The following is a 17,234-nucleotide window of genomic DNA, read 5'->3' on the forward strand; positions in this document are numbered from 1 at the left end:
GCCCACAAAGCTTCTACTAAGCGCAAAGACCAATCCTTTCGAGTAGGGTTTACGGTCTTCTCTAAAATCTGTTTGATTTTCCTATTAGACACTTCAACTTGACCACAATTTTGTCGGTGGTAAGGTGTAGAAACCTTATGGGTAATGGAGTATTTCTTCATGAGTGTCTCGAAAGACCGGTTACAAAAATGGGAACCTCCATCACTAATGATTTCTCTAGGCATACCAAATCGAGAGAAAATATTGTCTCTAACAAACTTGATCACAACGTGGCGATCGTTTGTCTTGGTGGCTATTGCTTCAACCCACTTATACATGTAGTCAACAACTAATAAGATGTTAAAGGTGCCATAAGAATTGACAAAAGGACCCATAAAATCTATACCCCACACATAAAATATTTATATTATTAGTATAGGACTAAGTGGCATCATATTACGTCGGGTCATCTTTCCTAACTTTTGACATCTATCACAGCTTTGACAAAATAGGTGGGAGTCCTTAAACAATGTTGGCCAATAAAGACCAGATTGTAAAACCTTTGCATCTGTTTTCTTAGAAGTAAAGTGACCCCCACAAGCTCCATAATGACAAAAAGTTAGAACACTGGAGATTTCGTTGTCAGGAATGCAACGACGGATGATCTGATCAGGAAATATTATGGATCATCCCAGAAAAAATATTTGACCTCAGACAAGAATTTAACTCTATCCTGTTTAGACCAATGGTCAGGCATTTGACCAGTTACCAAATAATTAACAATGTCAGCAAACCAGGGTAACTCAGAGATGGAAAATAATTGTTCATCAGGGAACGTGTCAAGGATCAGTCTCTCATCATCTCTAGTCTCATCAAGGATACGGGATAAATGGTCAGCTACTACATTTTCAGACCATTTCTTATCACGAATATCTAGAGTAAATTCTTGGAACAACAACACCCATCGAATCGGCCGAGGTTTTGCATCCTTCTTTGAAAGGAGATATTTGAGTGCGGCATGATCAGAATAGACTATAACCTTAGACCCTAGGAGATATGATCTAAATTTCTCCAAAGCAAAAACGATGGCTAACATTTCTTTCTCAGTAGTTGTGTAGTTCAACTGGGCATCATTTAGGGTCCTACTCACATAATAAATAACACTAGGTACTTTATCACGGCCAAGGACAACACCAACCGCATAATCGCACGCATCACACATGAGTTCAAATGGGAGGTTCCAATCAGGTGGTTGGATGATAGGGGCAGAAGTCAACAATGATTTTAACTTCTCAAAAGCCGCAATACAGGCTTCATCAAATACAAAGGCAGTATCTTTAGTAAGTAGGTTTGACAGGGGTAAAGCAATCTTGCTAAAGTCTTTGATGAAACGACGATAAAATCCAGTATGCCCAAGGAAAGATCTAACATCTGTTACATTCTTAGGTGGTCTTAGTTCTGAAATTATGTCAACCTTGTCTTTATGAACTTCTATTCCCTTAGAGGACACCACATGTCCTACACTATTCCAGATTTTACCCTAAAATGATACTTTTCCCAATTAAGGACTAAGTTCTTTTCTTTACAACGTTCTAGAACTAGTGTAAGGTGGTGCAAACATTCATCGAAAGAGGATCCAAAAACCGAAAAATCATCCATAAAGACCTCGAGAAATCGCTCAACCATGTCCGAGAAGATACTTAGCATGCAACGTTGGAATGTTGCGGGTGCATTACACAAACCAAAAGGCATACGCATGTAAGCAAAAGTATCAAATGGACATGTGAAGGATGTATTCTCTTGGTCCTCCGGTGCTATAGGGATTTGGTTATAACCAGAATATCCATCTAGGAAACAATAATGACTGTGGCCAGCTAATCTTTCTAACATTTGGTCGATGAATGGTAGAGGAAAGTGGTCTTTCCTAGTTGTTGAGTTCAGATTACGATAGTCTATACAAACTTTCCACCCGGTAGTAACACGGGTAGGGATCAATTCATTGTTCTCATTCGCAACTACCGTAATCCCAAACTTCTTTGGGACAACCTGGACTGGACTTACCCATTGACTATCAGATATGGGGTATATGATACCCGCATCTAGAGAAGAGTGAGAAAGGAGACTGGGTCAACCGATTCAAGCTCTGAGGATCGGCGATCAACTCAGCTGAAAATTTTCGTTTCTTCTTCGATTTCGGTGCATCAAAGTATTAATTCAGGTGGATTTTCAGGTTGATTTATAATGATTGGTGTTTTATCTAATTGTTGTTAGTATTTTTCTTCTTTATTTCTGGTTAGAATTAGAGTTTCTTCAATGGATAAAAATTCAAACCCAGAAATTGGTCATTCAGTTGTGGATTTAACAAATTCTCCAGTTGAGATTACATCCATTTATTTGATTAATAACACAGAAGAACGTTGTGATGCTTGGAAATTCTCATTAATTGGTCGTTTGGATTTAGCTCGATTAAAATTTTCTGAAGTTGTTCTAGATCTAAAAAATCAATGGAAGCTTAAAGGTCAATGTAAAATGATTCCGCTAGGCAAAGGTTTTTCACTATCAAACTTGATAATGATCATGACAGGATGACTATCAAAGCAGGAAAATGGGAAGTTCATAATCAAGTTTTGTGGATTCGAAATTGGATTCCAGATTTTAGACCACAGAATCATAGAGCTTCACAGGCAATGATTTGGGTACATCTCCCAGGTCTAAGTTTGGAATATTGGGATGAAGCAACTCTTTTCACAATCTGTAAAGCTCTTGGAACACCAGTAAAGGTTGATGAAGCTACACTTAACTTTTATAATGGGTATTATGCAAGAGTTCTGGTTAATATTGATTTAGCAGGTAAAATTCCTAATAAGTTATGGATTAAAACAAAGTTTGGAGGATTTATGCAGAATGTGATTCTAACAAAACCCCCAAAATTTTGTGATCACTGTAAGATTGTGGGGCACTTACAGATTGAATGCAGAGCAAAAACCTCTTCTCCACATGAAGTTACTAAGTCAACTGTGAATGCAACACCAAAGAGCACTAATCAATCTCAAGGTATGAAGTTTGATATATGTGATCCATTATTTTGTTCTGGAAATCAACACAAAGGTTCTGCTCCTAACAATTCTGCCAGTGAGGTTGAGAATTGTGAAACTCCAATTATATCTGTTGGAGTGGGTCATCATGTGAATCATGTGAACATTTCAGCAGGTATGTTTGGTTCTTTACAAAATTCTTCTGAGGAGGAAAATATAATTGAAATGCATAAAGATAGTGTGAATAAAGTGCAAATAGTGGACAAGAAGGATACATCTCTACAGGGTAATGAAATTATATCTCCAACAATAATACAACAAGTAGCAGAGGATAATGCAGTTGAGAGTGTGATTAACTTCATTAATGGCAAAGATGGATCAATGTCAGAGGAAAGAATTCCAACTACTTCTTGATCAAAATTATTCAAAAACCTTCATCTTCAAAAACAAATCCAGTTCCAGTACAACAAAAGGAGGCTCCAGCAAAAATAAAGTTCAACAAGTTAACAACAAATATAACTCAGAAAGAATCAAGGAAAGGGAGGTAATAATGACCTCCAATCATTACAATGAGAGTTTTCTTTTGGAATCTCAGGGGCCTGAGAAGACCTAGGGCTCAAGAGAAATTAAGGTCTTTAATAAATCAATTTCAACCCTCATTAGTTTTTATAGCAGAACCTAAAATAAGTTGCAATGCAACATTTTGCAATAAGTTAAATCTTCCTGGGATGCAGAACATGGTGATTCACAATTCAGTTTTAAATAAGAAGGGTAACATTTGGTTGTTTTGGAATAAGCATCTTCCTACACCAACTGTTATTTCAATGTCAACCCAAATGATCACAGTAAATATTGGAGGTAATTTGATATCTGGAATTCATGCTCATGTTGGAGCTGTTCAAAGAAGAAATTTAGGTTCTGAGATGGAGGTAATTAGTGACTTAAATATCCCTTGGTTAGCTATTGGAGACTTTAATTAATTCCTTATAGCTGAAGAAAAATTGGGAGGAAGAACACCTAATACAAGGAATGTGCTTGAATTTAGCAATTATCTTGACAAATGTGATCTTATGCAAGCTTCAAAATCTGGTTGTGCGTATAGTTGGTCTAATTGCCAGCATGGTGCTAAAAGAATATTTTGCAACCTGGATAGAGCAGTGATTAATAGCTTGTGGATTCAAAAGTATGAAGGATGAAGTTATAAAGTTGGTTTGAGAATAGCATCTGACCATTCTCCTCTTTAGTTGGTTGTGTGAGCTATCCTAAACCAAAGAATGTACCTCAAAAGTTTCAAAAAATTTGGATTGAACATCCAAACTTCATGGAAGTTGTAAAGAATTGCTGGTCTGAAACAGTTCAGGGAGATCCAGCTTTTGTTTTTCAGAGTAAACTCAAGATTCTTAAAAAGGTGTTAGTAGACTGGAACTGGAGAATGTTTGGAAATGTGCATGAGCAAATCAAGGAGGCACCAAAAGAAGTTCAAGAAGCAATGAAATTATCAGATGAAAATCCTTCCAATGAGGAGTTATTGGAGAATTTAGTTAAAGCTGAAAATAAGTTAAATTCAAAAGAAGTACAGTTAAGCACAATGTACAAGTTAAAAGCTAGAACAAAGTGGGTAAAAGAAGGTTCAGCAAATACTAATTTTTTTCATACTAAACTCAAGGTAAGGCAAGCAAGAAAATGAATCTATGAATTGGAGGACAACAATAATGACATCGTTACAGGTCAAAGTAAAATTGCAGAGGTGCTCATAAAATTTTTTGAAGAAAAATTCTAATTTAAAGAAGTAAACATTTCAGATTCTCTACTTGATGTAATTCCAAGTTTAATAACATCTGAAGATCAAGAGATGTTGGATGTTATTCCATCAAGAGAAGAAATTAAAAACATTATTTTTGAAATGGATCCAGACAGCTCCCCTGGTCCAGATGGTTTCTCTGGAAGCTTTTACAGAGCTTGTTGGATGATAATTCAGGATGATGTGGTCAATGCAGTTCAATTCTGCTGGAAAAGAAGATTTATACCAAAGGGATTAAATTCCAACTTCCTGGTATTACTTCCAAAGGTTGAAGGTGCAAGATCTCCTCAGCAGTATAGACCAATTGGTCTTAGCAATGTAAGTTACAAAATCTTCACTAAGATTATTGCATCAAGAATGTCTAGTCTCATGCATAAGTTAGTCTTCCACAACAAGCTGCATATATTAAAGGAAGAAATATACAAGATCAAATTCTCTTAGCTTCTGAAATGGTGAATGAAATGAAAAAGAAAAGAAGAAATGGCAACATTGGTCTTAAATTGGATATATCTCAAGCTTATGACTCAATAAGCTGGAATTTTCTGTTTCAAGTTCTAAAGAAATATGGTTTTTCAGATTCTTGGTGCAAGTGGCTAAGTATTCTGTTTGAGTCTGCTAGAATATCACTCATGATTAATGGTGGACCAAATGGCTTCTTTTCTGTAGGAAGGGGGTTAAGGCAAGGAGACCAATTATCTCCATTACTCTTTGTGCTAATGGAGGATGTGCTTAGTAGAAACATCACAAAGATGGTAACGGAAGGTAAAATAAGTCCAATGGTTATAAGAAATGGAATTCACCCTACTCATATATTTTTTTGCAGATGATGTGTTTGTATTCTGCAACGGAGCTAAAAAAAGTATTCAAAATTTGATGAAACTTCTGGAAGTATATCAAGATAGTTCAGTGCAGGTGATTAACAAAAGTAAAAGCAAACTGTTTGTGGATGGAACTACAGCTGCTAGAAAGTTACTAATTAAGGAAATAATGCAAATGGAGATAAATAGTCTGCCTGATAAATACTTGGGAGTTATCTTACATGCTGGTATAGTTAAAATTGCCACTGTTTGGCCTATGGTGGAGTTAATGCAAAAGAAGTTGGCTAGATGGAAGGGTAAACTAATGGCTTTTCATGACAGACTTGTTCTCATCAAATCAGTGCTCTGCGGTATTCCAATTTACAGCATGTCAATCTATCTGTGGCCAAAGTTAGTGATCAAAACATGTGAAAAAATCATCACAAATTTCTTGTGGACTGGAGATGGAGAAAGTAGAAAATAAGGTACTCTTTCATGAAAAAAAGTATGTTCTCCTTACAGTGAAGGGGGGCTTGGTCTTCAAAGATTGGAAATCATTAATAAGTCATTGCTCATGAAAATTTTATGGAGGATAATAAATTCAGAAGATGAATGGGCCTTATTCATTAAAGCAAAATTTCAAGATAAACACCACCAATGGAAGAGTAATTGGCAAATGTCATCTATCTGGACAGGTCTAAAAGGTGTTTGGAATCATTTGAAAGAAAACATCAGATGGTGTCTTGGAAATGGAAAGAAAATATCATTCTGGTTTGATTCATGGCTTGGTAATACTACTTTGTTTGAGCAAGTGGGTCTTACTGAGTATGTAAAGGAGAATGTGAATTTAAAAGTCTCAGATTTAATTCATGAAGGGGAATGGAGAGTACCTGAGGAGATAAAACAAATTCTTACAAATTAGACTCTACCTGAAATTGGTGTTGGTGATGATTTTTTTTGGTATGAAAAGGAGATATTAAAGGCAATTTCTCTACTTCATCTGCTGTTAATCTAATAAGATACAAGGAGCAGCCTCTGCAACACTATACAAAAATCTGGAATTCATATTTACATCCAACTATTGCAAGTAAAATATGGAAGCTCATTCAAGGTGTTTATGTAGATGACTCTGTGATGGTTAAGAGGGGTTATGAGTTAGCTTCAAGATGTTGTATCTGTGAAGAAGAGAAAGATATCATGCAACATTTGTTATGGGAATGTAAGTTTAGTAAACATATTTGGTTGTGGATTTGATCAGTTTTCAGGTTTCAAATACCAAATTCATTTGAAGATGTGTGGAGCATAGCTAAAAGTAAAAGCCCTTTTATAAAAGAATGTTGGATCATTGCTGCCTGTGCAATCTTAAGAGACCTCTGGTTTCAAAAGAATAGAATGTGGTTTGAGCAGATAAAACCTAATATGCAAAGCTTCAAGGCTATAATCAAGAAGACTATCTATGAAAGAAGTCTCATAATAAAGAGCAACAAATGTAATTCTGATATTGATACTCAGGTAATCCTTTATTTCAATCTTGAGCCAAGAAGAATCAAATTTCAGAGTATAAAAATGTGTCATTGGATACCTCCAAGTCTTGGTTTTATCATGTTTTGTTGTGATGGAGCATCAGTTGGAAATCCAGGTTGTGCTGGTTTTGGAGTAGTAATTAGAGATCATTTGTGTCAGGTGTTAGGAGTTATAACTGGTGGTATTGGTGTTGCTACAAATTACTTGGCAGAAGTATATGCAGTTATAAATGCAGTAGAATTGGCAGTTAGCTGGGGACTGCAAAATATCATAATATGCTCTGATTACAAAACAGTAATAACAGAGTTTGAAAACAATAAGGTTCCCTGGTTTGTGAGAATGATATGGAATAAGGCAAGAAATCACATTCATGAGATTCATTTCTTACACAATTATAGAGAAATTAACTTTGTTGCTGACACTGCAGCTAAGAAAGGAGCAAAAATGAGTGCAGGGCAGAGGCTGGTTTACACCGGAAGGCCTATTTTTTTGACTAGAGTTGAATATCCAAATGTGGATTACTATAGGATCTGTTAGTCATTCTTTTTGATCAAAGCCTATGTAGTTGGCTTCTTTGTTGATTTTTCCCTGTTTGATTGTAACTTTCACTTCCTTTTTTCAATTAATAAATATGTGATTCAGAAGAAAAAAAAGATACCCGCATCTAATAACTTGAGCACCTCAGTGCGAACAACTTCCTTCATATTAGGATTCAAACGTCTATGCATTTCTCTTGAAGTTTTGGCACCTTCTTCTAGGTAGATGTGGTGCATACAATCAGCAGGACTAATTCCTTTGAAATCTGCTATAGTCCACCCTATTGCAGTCTTGTGCTTTCGGAGAACACTAACTAGTTTACTTTCCTGGCCGGGCTCTAAGTCAGAGGCAATTATGGCAGGAAGAGTATTCTCATTACCAAGAAACACATATTTCAGTGTATCTAGTAGCGGCTATAATTCAAGGGTGGGGGCCTTAACTGATGATGGGAGGGGTTTATCTATGGTCGGCGGAAGAGGTTCTGGTTTACGCTGCCATTTCCCATAATTCATTACTGGCGCAGAATCTAACAACGCGTTAACTTCTTCAAAATGACTATCCTCATCATAGTAGGCTCCAAAATGGGCCAAGCACGCCTCTAAAGGATCACTAACAAAGGTATTCTCAACTAAAGAATCAATCATGCATATAGACTCATAGTGTTCAGGGTCCGGCGGGGCTTGTAACGCCTTAAAAACGTTCACCGAGATTTTCTGATTCCCAAAGGAAAATTCTACTAGGTCAGTTTGACAATGTATGAATGCATTTGCAGTGGCTAGAAACGGACGACGTAGGATGATTGGGATATTGATATCTTGACTAGAGACAGGTTGAGTGTCCAAAATCACAAAATCAACTGGATAGATAAAGTTTTCTACCTGAACCAAAACTTCCTCAATAATTTCACGTGGGATTTTGACTGACCTATCGGCTAACTGTAGTGTTATCCTAGTTGGTTCATCTCACCTAGTCCAAGTTGTTCATATACCGAAAACGGTAAAAGATTCACACTAGCCCCAAGATCTAATAGAGCATTGTGTATCGTTTGTTTACCTATGACACATGTGACAGTAGGACAACCAGAATCTTTAAATTTGACTGGGTACTTTTGTGAGATTATGGAACTAACTTGTTGGGTCAAAAATTCCTTTTTATGGACACTCGCGTCTCTCTTGACAATGCACATCTCTTTTAGGAACTTTTCCCTAGCCGGTACATGTTTAATTGTTGTTAGAGCATTGCTCGGTCGAACTCTCATGCGTTGCTATCTCAAGAATGTTTGTCAATGTTAGTGATCAAAACTATAAGTCTTGATTTCTAGCTACTATAGATAAGGTATCGGACTAGGATAGAAAGTGTAGTTGAGCTCAAGAACTCCATGGAAATCATCATACAAGATGAAGTACTACTCAAGGAACCGGTGGATCTTCATCGACTAAAAGGTATGTGGAGACTTGAACTTATTTATCACTCAAAAGTCTATTTATCTCCTATCTTGAGACAAAAGTCGTTTTACTATATAGACTTAGATTATACACATTTGCTATTTCGAGCCGAGTTTAACTCGCCTATCTATTTCTCGAAATATGTGTTGGTAAGATTTCGCTTTAGCCAAATTCATCTTTACCTAGTGACGATTGTCATGTTATGTTTCAATCACTTTGAAAATTGCTCTGACGAAAAATGGTCTGTGAATAACGACTATATAACGTTCTCTGAAAATGTTTCAATGATTGAAATGAAAGTTTAGATTACATAACCATTGGTAGGATATAAGCATTGTTGTGGAAACACATATATGTATAAGTACTTATTCTTTGAACCAAAGTTTGCGAACTTTGTTGATCAAGAGAAACGGAATGTGGCGTGAGCCAAGTCCGCGAACTCAGTCCGCGAACTGGCGGAAGTTCTCGACCCGAGAATTTCTGATGGACTTTTGAACTCCTTCAGTGAGCTTAAGTCCGCGAACCCAGTACGCGAACTTGAGTAGGTTATATCTAAAATCGGTTGTTCTTGAACTCATGTTTATATAAACTAAGGAATGCTTTTGCAAACCGTGGCTATAAAGTTCATGAACCGATTCGAGTGAATCTAACCGTTTTTTATTCGATTGTGTCTTGTGTAGTTACATAAGATCTAAGCAATTGAACAAATCTCTAACTAGTTAATTTGAGTCATTTGAACTAGTTATGGTGAAGAAGAATATGGTTGATATGAAAGTGATTATATGGCTAACCATTTGGTTAACTATTGTTGAACCAACAAATGTACAACGTGCATTTCATTTGTGTGTAACAAGCTAGTTTTCGATCTAACGGTTGAAAGATATTAGCTTGAATCTAAATCAGGTTTTCATCTAACGGTGAACATTGAATGCTTTGTTACCAAGCTAACATTGATTGCAAACCCTGATTTGAAAGACTATATAAGGGAGAACTCTAGCAACTGGGAAACCTAATCCCCAAACCTTCTGTGTGATACTAGTTTTAAGCTAGAGTCGATTCTCCTTTAACCTTTGGTTTCTTCTTCTAAACCAGGTTAACGACTTAAAGACTTCATGGGGATTGTGAAGCCAGACCGATACTGCTTTTGTTGTAGTTGTGTGATCTGATCTTGTTGTTTCTATCGTATGAGTACAATTGTAATAATTGGATTGAGATTGATATCTCCGATAGGCAAGATATAAAAGAAATCACAAACACTTCGTCTCATCATTTGTGATGATCCCAAATTGAATTCAGTGAGCATGATGTAGACATAGACATGATTATTTACCGAAAAGAGTTCGGGGTTTTGTGTGTTTGTATCTAAAAGTTGGAAATACGAGGGGTAAAGAAGGTCATTTATCATGGGAATTAGTTAATAGAAGTGAAATAATGAAGTCACTCTTTCCTAATAACATGGAGTTATTAAAAAAAAGGTAACAAAATAATCGGCTCCTAAAAATAACTCTGTTGCCGAAACTTTATGTGTTGCCAAAAATCTGGCAAGTGCGAGTTGTCAATGACTCCGATAGGAAAAATATAACACTATTTTCTATCCCAGACTCTCCGTCATTTCCCTGGTATCCCAACACCTCATTTATACTCGACAGGGTCTTCCAATCTCATTATTCAATGCAGATAATCCTCCTTTTACTCCTGTGCGATATCTCGATATTTTATTTCCTTCTTTATCTCTTCACGCTTGTTACACGTCTTTGCAGCTTCCAATGTTCTCTTTCTTGTCTCAGCACACTCCAATACGTTGAGTGTATGTCACAGATTGAATCAACTTTGTTGTAATCACACGCCAAAATATCACAGGGAATATCTTTTTTCCATGTTTCCTTCAATCCACGTAAACTTTCCTTCTTTATGGATTCCAACTCATTTACCAGCCCTGTTAAGTCATGACGGGATAATCTCAACACATTCTTGTGATTGACTTTCTCTCAGACGTTTCTAAAACTCTTCCAGAAAACATCGCAGGTAAACCCGAGAATGCCTAATCACTCTGTTTTCTTCGAATCTTAGTATTAAGCCCAACTGGATCGAATACCACCACCATAGTATCCCTATTTCATAGATACAAGTTAGCCCAAACGATTTGAGCCATTGAATCCATCTCGAACAACTTCAAATATCGAACCCTAATATTGTCGGAACTGCTTTAATTCAAATCCACGACTCAAGCCAATCCCGGTTCAAACAAACCACCTTACCAGCCCTGTTTAGGCCCTAGGAACAAACCCATTTTATTTCAGCCATTGAGTCTCGTTATAATTCACCCAAATACCAAACCCTAATTCTGTTCCTTTGTCAAACCATTTTCCCGCCAAAAACATTGAATTCAAATTGTTGAAGAAGGTTACCCCTTAGCCAACTGCTGGGGGTGGCGATAGTAATTGGGGTGTAGTTAGCAATCTTGGGGGTACGAATAGAAAAATGTGGGGTCTAAGAATTAATTTGGGCTATAAGTAGCAAAAAATCCTAGGTGCCTTTCACACTTTTTTGGGGTGCCGTTAGTAATTCCTCCGGCGGGTGCAAATAGCACTTTTTGAGCCAATTTCTCCGCAAAAGCTTATTTCTCCAAAAATACCTGCAAAGACATAAAATACCAAAATAAATAGAAAAATGGGTACTAACAATATGGAAAATTGAGATCAAAATAGACAAATAAATGCGTCTATCACATGCAAGAGCATAGCTCGGTTGAACTCACTAAGCGTTGATATGTCAAGTTTGGTTGTCATATTTTAGTTTGTCAAAACTCATCTAAAGTCGCTTGATTGTATACTAGAGTCAACTTCGTTTAGGTTAGACTATAAAGTCTAGGAATGTTGATACATACAAGGATTACTCCGAAGACCTGAAGAATGTGAAGAATTAGCGAACTACAACGACGACATCATCCTTCAACTTGAGGTCAGTAATATTGACTTGAACTGTTTCATTCTTAATGTATCTTTCAAGTCGTGATATATTGAAAACATAACTGCGAAGCTGTATATACTGTACATATTGTATAATACTCTAGTAATGTGACGTGGTCATATTTGTATGATCATAGCATTAGGAGATTAGACTACGAAGTATAACGCTTATCTTTTGAACTTCGTAGATATGACATCGACATAATCTTGTATATACTGTTATGATTGTGTGAATGGGTTATAGTGAAGATTTCATCCTAGGAAACAATATTTTACATTCGTTTAAAGGAAGTATATTCATGAACTTGTTTGATGAATCGAAAGGGAAATCATTAGGATTATTGGTTCGGCTATTCATTGCAAATCTTTGGATTAATAATATGTGTGAGATGGTAGAACCGATCGTAACTATGTTATGTATCTTGGTATAACTAATCACAATGCCTGAATTATGATTTGGTATGACTAGTTTTTATTAATTGGTGTAACCGATCCTAAGTAATCACCATGAGATGGTATGATTGATATTTGTAATTGGTGTGACCAATCCTATTAATTTGTGTGACCGATCACAGAGTGTTGTGTAATCGATCCTTGTAATTGGTAACCGGTCCTGGTAATTGGTGTATCCGATCACAAGCAATACCATGGGAATATGGTAACTGGTCCTGGTAACTGATGTAACCGGTCCTGGTAACTTGTGTGACCGATCACAAGTATTTCCATATTGAGGTATAACCGATCCTAGTGATTGGTAGAGTCGATTGAACCCATGTATGTGACTTGATATTTGATCAATCACATAGTTATCTTGGAATATAGGCCAACCAATTCTAAATGAAAAAGCGGGGGTCTAACAACCACACCCAATATTTCGTTTGGCAATCTGAATAGACAAACTCCAATATACTTTCAAGAGAATCAACTAGACAGTTAGACTCAATCTAGAGAAAAGTATATCAAAGAGTTTTATATCTCTATCTCTTAATTCAATCCGCAGTCAGCAAATAGGAATTTGCAATACCGATTGAATATAAGATAAATAACTTGAATGGTACCAAAGACCAATGTTTAAGGATCAATCAATTTCAATCAACAACCAAAGGTTGTATTTCCCAATTGATCGATTCGACGCACAACCTGTGATATTTCAATTATATAACAAAATATAATGCGGAAAATAAATAACACAGACACCAGTTTATTAACGAGGAAACCGCAAATGCAGAAAAACCCCGGGACCTAGTCCAGATTTGAACACCACACTGTATTAAGCCGCTACAGATACTAGCTTACTACTAATGAACTTCAGACTGGAATGTTATTGAACCCTAATCAATCTCACACTGATTCAAGGTACATTCGTGATCCTTACTCCTTTGATCCTAGTAGGATACTACGCACTTGATTCCCTTAGCTAATCTCACCCACAACCAAGAGTTTCTACGACCCAAAGTCGAAGACTTGATAAAAAAATCTGTCTCACACAAAAAAGTATATTGTAATAGATAAATCCGTCTCGCACAAAAATACCTACGAGTTTTGTTCCATCTTTTGATAAATCAAGGTGAACAGGAACCAATTGATATACCGGACTTATATTCCCGAAGAACAACCTAGAAATATCAATCACATCACAATAATCTTAATCGATTAACGAAACAAGATATTGTGGAATCACAAACGATGAGACGAAGATGTTTGTTACTACTTTTCAATCTTACCTATCGGAGATAAATCTCAAGAAAATATTAACAAAGATAGTACTCAATCACGATAGTAAAAGTAAGATCAGAACACGCAACTACAAAGAAAATAGTTGGGTCTGACTTCACATTCCCAATAAAGTCTTTAAGTCGTTAACCTACAGGGTTTCCTGAAACACCTAAGGTTAAAGGAGAATCGACTCTAGATTATACAACTAGTATCACACATGAGGTGTGAGGATTAGGTTTCCCAATTGCTAGAGTTCTCCTTTATATAGTTTTCGAATTAGGGTTTGCAATCTAAGTTACCTTGGTAACAAAGCATTCAATATTCACCGTTAAATGAAATCCTGATTATATTCAAGCTAATATCTTTCAATCGTTAGATCGAAATTAGCTTGTTATACACAAATGAAATGTACCTTCATTTAGGTTTATGTAACCGTACCTAAACATGTACACCATGTTGGCTCAACCGTAGTTAACCGAGGTTAGCTATATGAACACTCTCATATCAACCTTATTCATCTTGACCATAACTAGTTCAAATGACTCAAATGAAACTAGTTAAAGAGTTGTTCAATTGCTATATTCTCATAGAAGTATACAAGAACACAATTGAAGCAAAATCGGTTTGATTCACTCGAATCAATCATGAACATTATAGCCACGGTTTGCAAAGAATGCATTCCTTATTATATAAATATATTTGTACATAATAAAACCGATTTTAGAACTTTAACCATTCAAGTATGCAAACGGGTATGCATACTTGAATAGCCAGACCAAGTTTGATTTTCGCCAGTATGCGAACGGGTACGCATACCTCCAAACCCTGCAGAAAATTCTGGTCATAAACCTACGCCAATATGCGTACGGGTACGCGCACTTAGGTTCCTGGACTTCTCAAACCAACAGGTACGCATACGAGTATGCATACTATGGTTCCCGGACATGGATCACACATATGCAAGAGTGCACAACATGTTTATAATCTAATGTTGGTTAAGTGTTCTAAACTCTTATTTCAATCATTGAAACTTTCTTAGAGAATGACAATAGCCGTTTTCACACACTATTAGCATCAAAACAATTTTCAAGTTACTGAAATAATCATAACGAAACATTCCAAGTATACACCAAATGATTGTATCACACAAACCATGTAAGATGTTACTCGGAAATTTTCACATGATCATCTTTTGACTTTCGTCAAGAATATAAGATTAACTTGGTTGAAGCGAAAGCTTACCAACACAAATTTCGAGAAATATGTAAGCGAGTTAAACTCAGCTCGAAATATCAAATGTGTATAATCGAAAACTATATAGTAATACGACTTTGTCTCAATATAGGAGATAGAGTATAAATAGACTTTCCAAGTGATAGATGAGTTTTATTCTCCACATACCTTTTGTTGATGAAGTTCCACAAGCTCGCCTTAGTAGTTCTTCGTCTTCAATTGATGAACGCCCTGAAGTCTAATGCTCAACTACACATTTTATCCTAGTCCGAGACATCACTATAAGTAGACTAGAAATCAAGACTTATAGTTTTGATCAGTAACATTGACAAACAAGCTTGAGATAGCAACGGTTGCGAGTTCGACTGAGCAGTGCTCTAACTTAAACTTGTTTGTAAGTGTGGTATAACCGATTCCAAAAATTTAAATCCATGTAAATATGAATAAGGATTTATTGTTCAAAGATATTCCTTAGTACTCAAGGATATCCTGTGCCGAAATAAATTGAGAATCTTTTAATTAAGGTTTTTGGTTTTATATGCTTTAATTACCAGCAATTAAATGCATATATCTAGAGAACAAAAATTAGTAATGTGCATTTACTAATTGGATATTTTCTATTGAGAGATTTCAGAAATTTTGGACAGACATTTATTGGAATTAGGAAAACCGAATTTTACTATTTATTGCATTGAGAACATTTTTGGTTTTGGAAATTCCTTGATGTCCAAACATCCTTGGTCTATAAATACCTAAGTTTGCATTTCTAGCAAACTATCCTAAGAGCCAAGAAAACTTCATTTCTTGTTCTTTATGGTGGAGCCGTCTATTCAGAGAGGAAAGTATCCTAAATAGGTGAAATCTCTTACGACCTCTCGTTTAAAGACTTCTGTGGGATCAAGAAGCTCTACGAGTACCGTTAGTGGAAACTAGCTAATTGCAATGTTATTAGTTTTCGATTGATTTGATTGACTAACAATTATTGAAACTTTAATTGCACCTAGTTTGTTTATTCTTGAGAATCTTCTCTTCTGATATAAGATTCACTCAAACTAGATCGAAGTATCGACGGGATCCTTAGAACTGTTTGTAGATCTAAAGACATCTTGTGATAATCCATTGTTTACAGACTCTGTACTGTGTGTGATTGATCACAAGAGATTAAAGTGGTGTTGTGCAGGTTATTATTGAAGTTAAAGAAGATTTGAAGACGAAGAAGATTTCTTATTAGTTCTCCTATCTTTGTGAGTGCACAAACCTTGATCGGCTGGGATCCAACTAGAATCGGATTTGTTCGATTGATTAGTTGCGTGAGATCGACATCACTTAATAGTTCTCTTTGGGATCTATTTTGATTGATTGAAAATCTGAATCCCATTACTTCAGTGATAGAGATTGGATTGATCTAACCAGGAAAAGTAAATTAAAAGGAAGAGCCTTGCGTATGACTTGAGATATCTTTATCTTGGAAAGAATCGATAGAGTTGTTACAAAACAGATTTGTTGTTCCTTTACTGTTTGGAATACGATCCAAAGAAATTGTACCAGTGCATGACCTTCGAAGAAGGAAGCGCAGGGATACTGAGGAAACTAAGTGAACTAGGGGTACGTAGGTCCTTGGTTTCAACTATACGAAGTTGGTGTAGATTTTGTATATCGGCTTAATTCTGTACTAGGTCCCAGGATTTTTCTGCATTTGCAATTTCATTGTTAACAAAATCTTGTTGTGTGATTTACTTTTGTTTTCCGTAATTATATTTGTTTATATAATTTAACATAAATTACACAGACGTTAACTCTGATATACTTGATAGTGATCCTATAGAGTTTGGTTAAGTCCGAACCTATTATCAAGTATCATACTTTGGTAGTCGTATTGTCTCCATCTCGTATCCATGGACAATCACACAAAGTGTGAATACCGATTTGTTGTATTGTCTCGACTTTGTCCATAGACGATCACTTTCGGTAAGAGGACTTATAGGTTGAAAACAAAAAGATTTTGGTGTATTTGGGTACCCTCGTCTTTTCATGACGTGATTTAGAGAGACTCAAAGGCTGAAATTGTTTGGGATTACTGTATTGGATGAAACAAACCTGGTACGGGTCTTAGAAATGACCAGAATTTGCTGGATAATCGTGTGGAAGCAAAACAGGGAAAGTTAAACCCGATTATCTCTGTTTTGGATTTGGAGGAT

General features: G+C 36.1%; 2 protein-coding genes across 2 annotated transcripts; both read left to right on the forward strand.

The window, feature by feature from the left end:
* The first annotated feature begins 2,564 nt into the window (after window positions 1–2,564).
* On the forward strand, window positions 2,565–3,428 carry LOC113351829. Its single transcript, XM_026595755.1, has one exon. The coding sequence runs from the start codon at window positions 2,565–2,567 to the stop codon at window positions 3,426–3,428; it is 864 nt and encodes a 287-aa protein (XP_026451540.1).
* Window positions 3,429–3,751: 323 nt separating this feature from the next.
* LOC113351837 lies at window positions 3,752–7,673 on the forward strand. Its single transcript, XM_026595760.1, has 8 exons — window positions 3,752–3,943; window positions 4,375–4,642; window positions 4,817–5,133; window positions 5,286–5,577; window positions 5,639–6,023; window positions 6,135–6,400; window positions 6,583–6,783; window positions 6,871–7,673. Exons 1-8 carry the CDS (start codon window positions 3,752–3,754, stop codon window positions 7,671–7,673), a joined length of 2,724 nt encoding a protein of 907 aa, XP_026451545.1.
* The last annotated feature ends 9,561 nt before the right edge of the window (window positions 7,674–17,234 follow it).

Source organism: Papaver somniferum, chromosome 1 (assembly GCF_003573695.1).
Source record: "Papaver somniferum cultivar HN1 chromosome 1, ASM357369v1, whole genome shotgun sequence".
Lineage (NCBI taxonomy): Eukaryota > Viridiplantae > Streptophyta > Magnoliopsida > Ranunculales > Papaveraceae > Papaver > Papaver somniferum.

Bases quoted from the DNA above. Each gene is read 5' to 3' on its own strand.
- LOC113351837 (XM_026595760.1), top strand. From the start codon at position 3,752: ATGGTGATTCACAATTCAGTTTTAAATAAGAAGGGTAACATTTGGTTG. The intron at 5,134-5,285 runs GTAAGTTACAAA...GAAATGAAAAAG, and splicing joins GACCAATTGGTCTTAGCAAT to AAAAGAAGAAATGGCAACAT. The intron at 5,578-5,638 runs GTAAAATAAGTC...ATTTTTTTGCAG, and splicing joins CACAAAGATGGTAACGGAAG to ATGATGTGTTTGTATTCTGC.
- LOC113351829 (XM_026595755.1), top strand. From the start codon at position 2,565: ATGACTATCAAAGCAGGAAAATGGGAAGTTCATAATCAAGTTTTGTGG.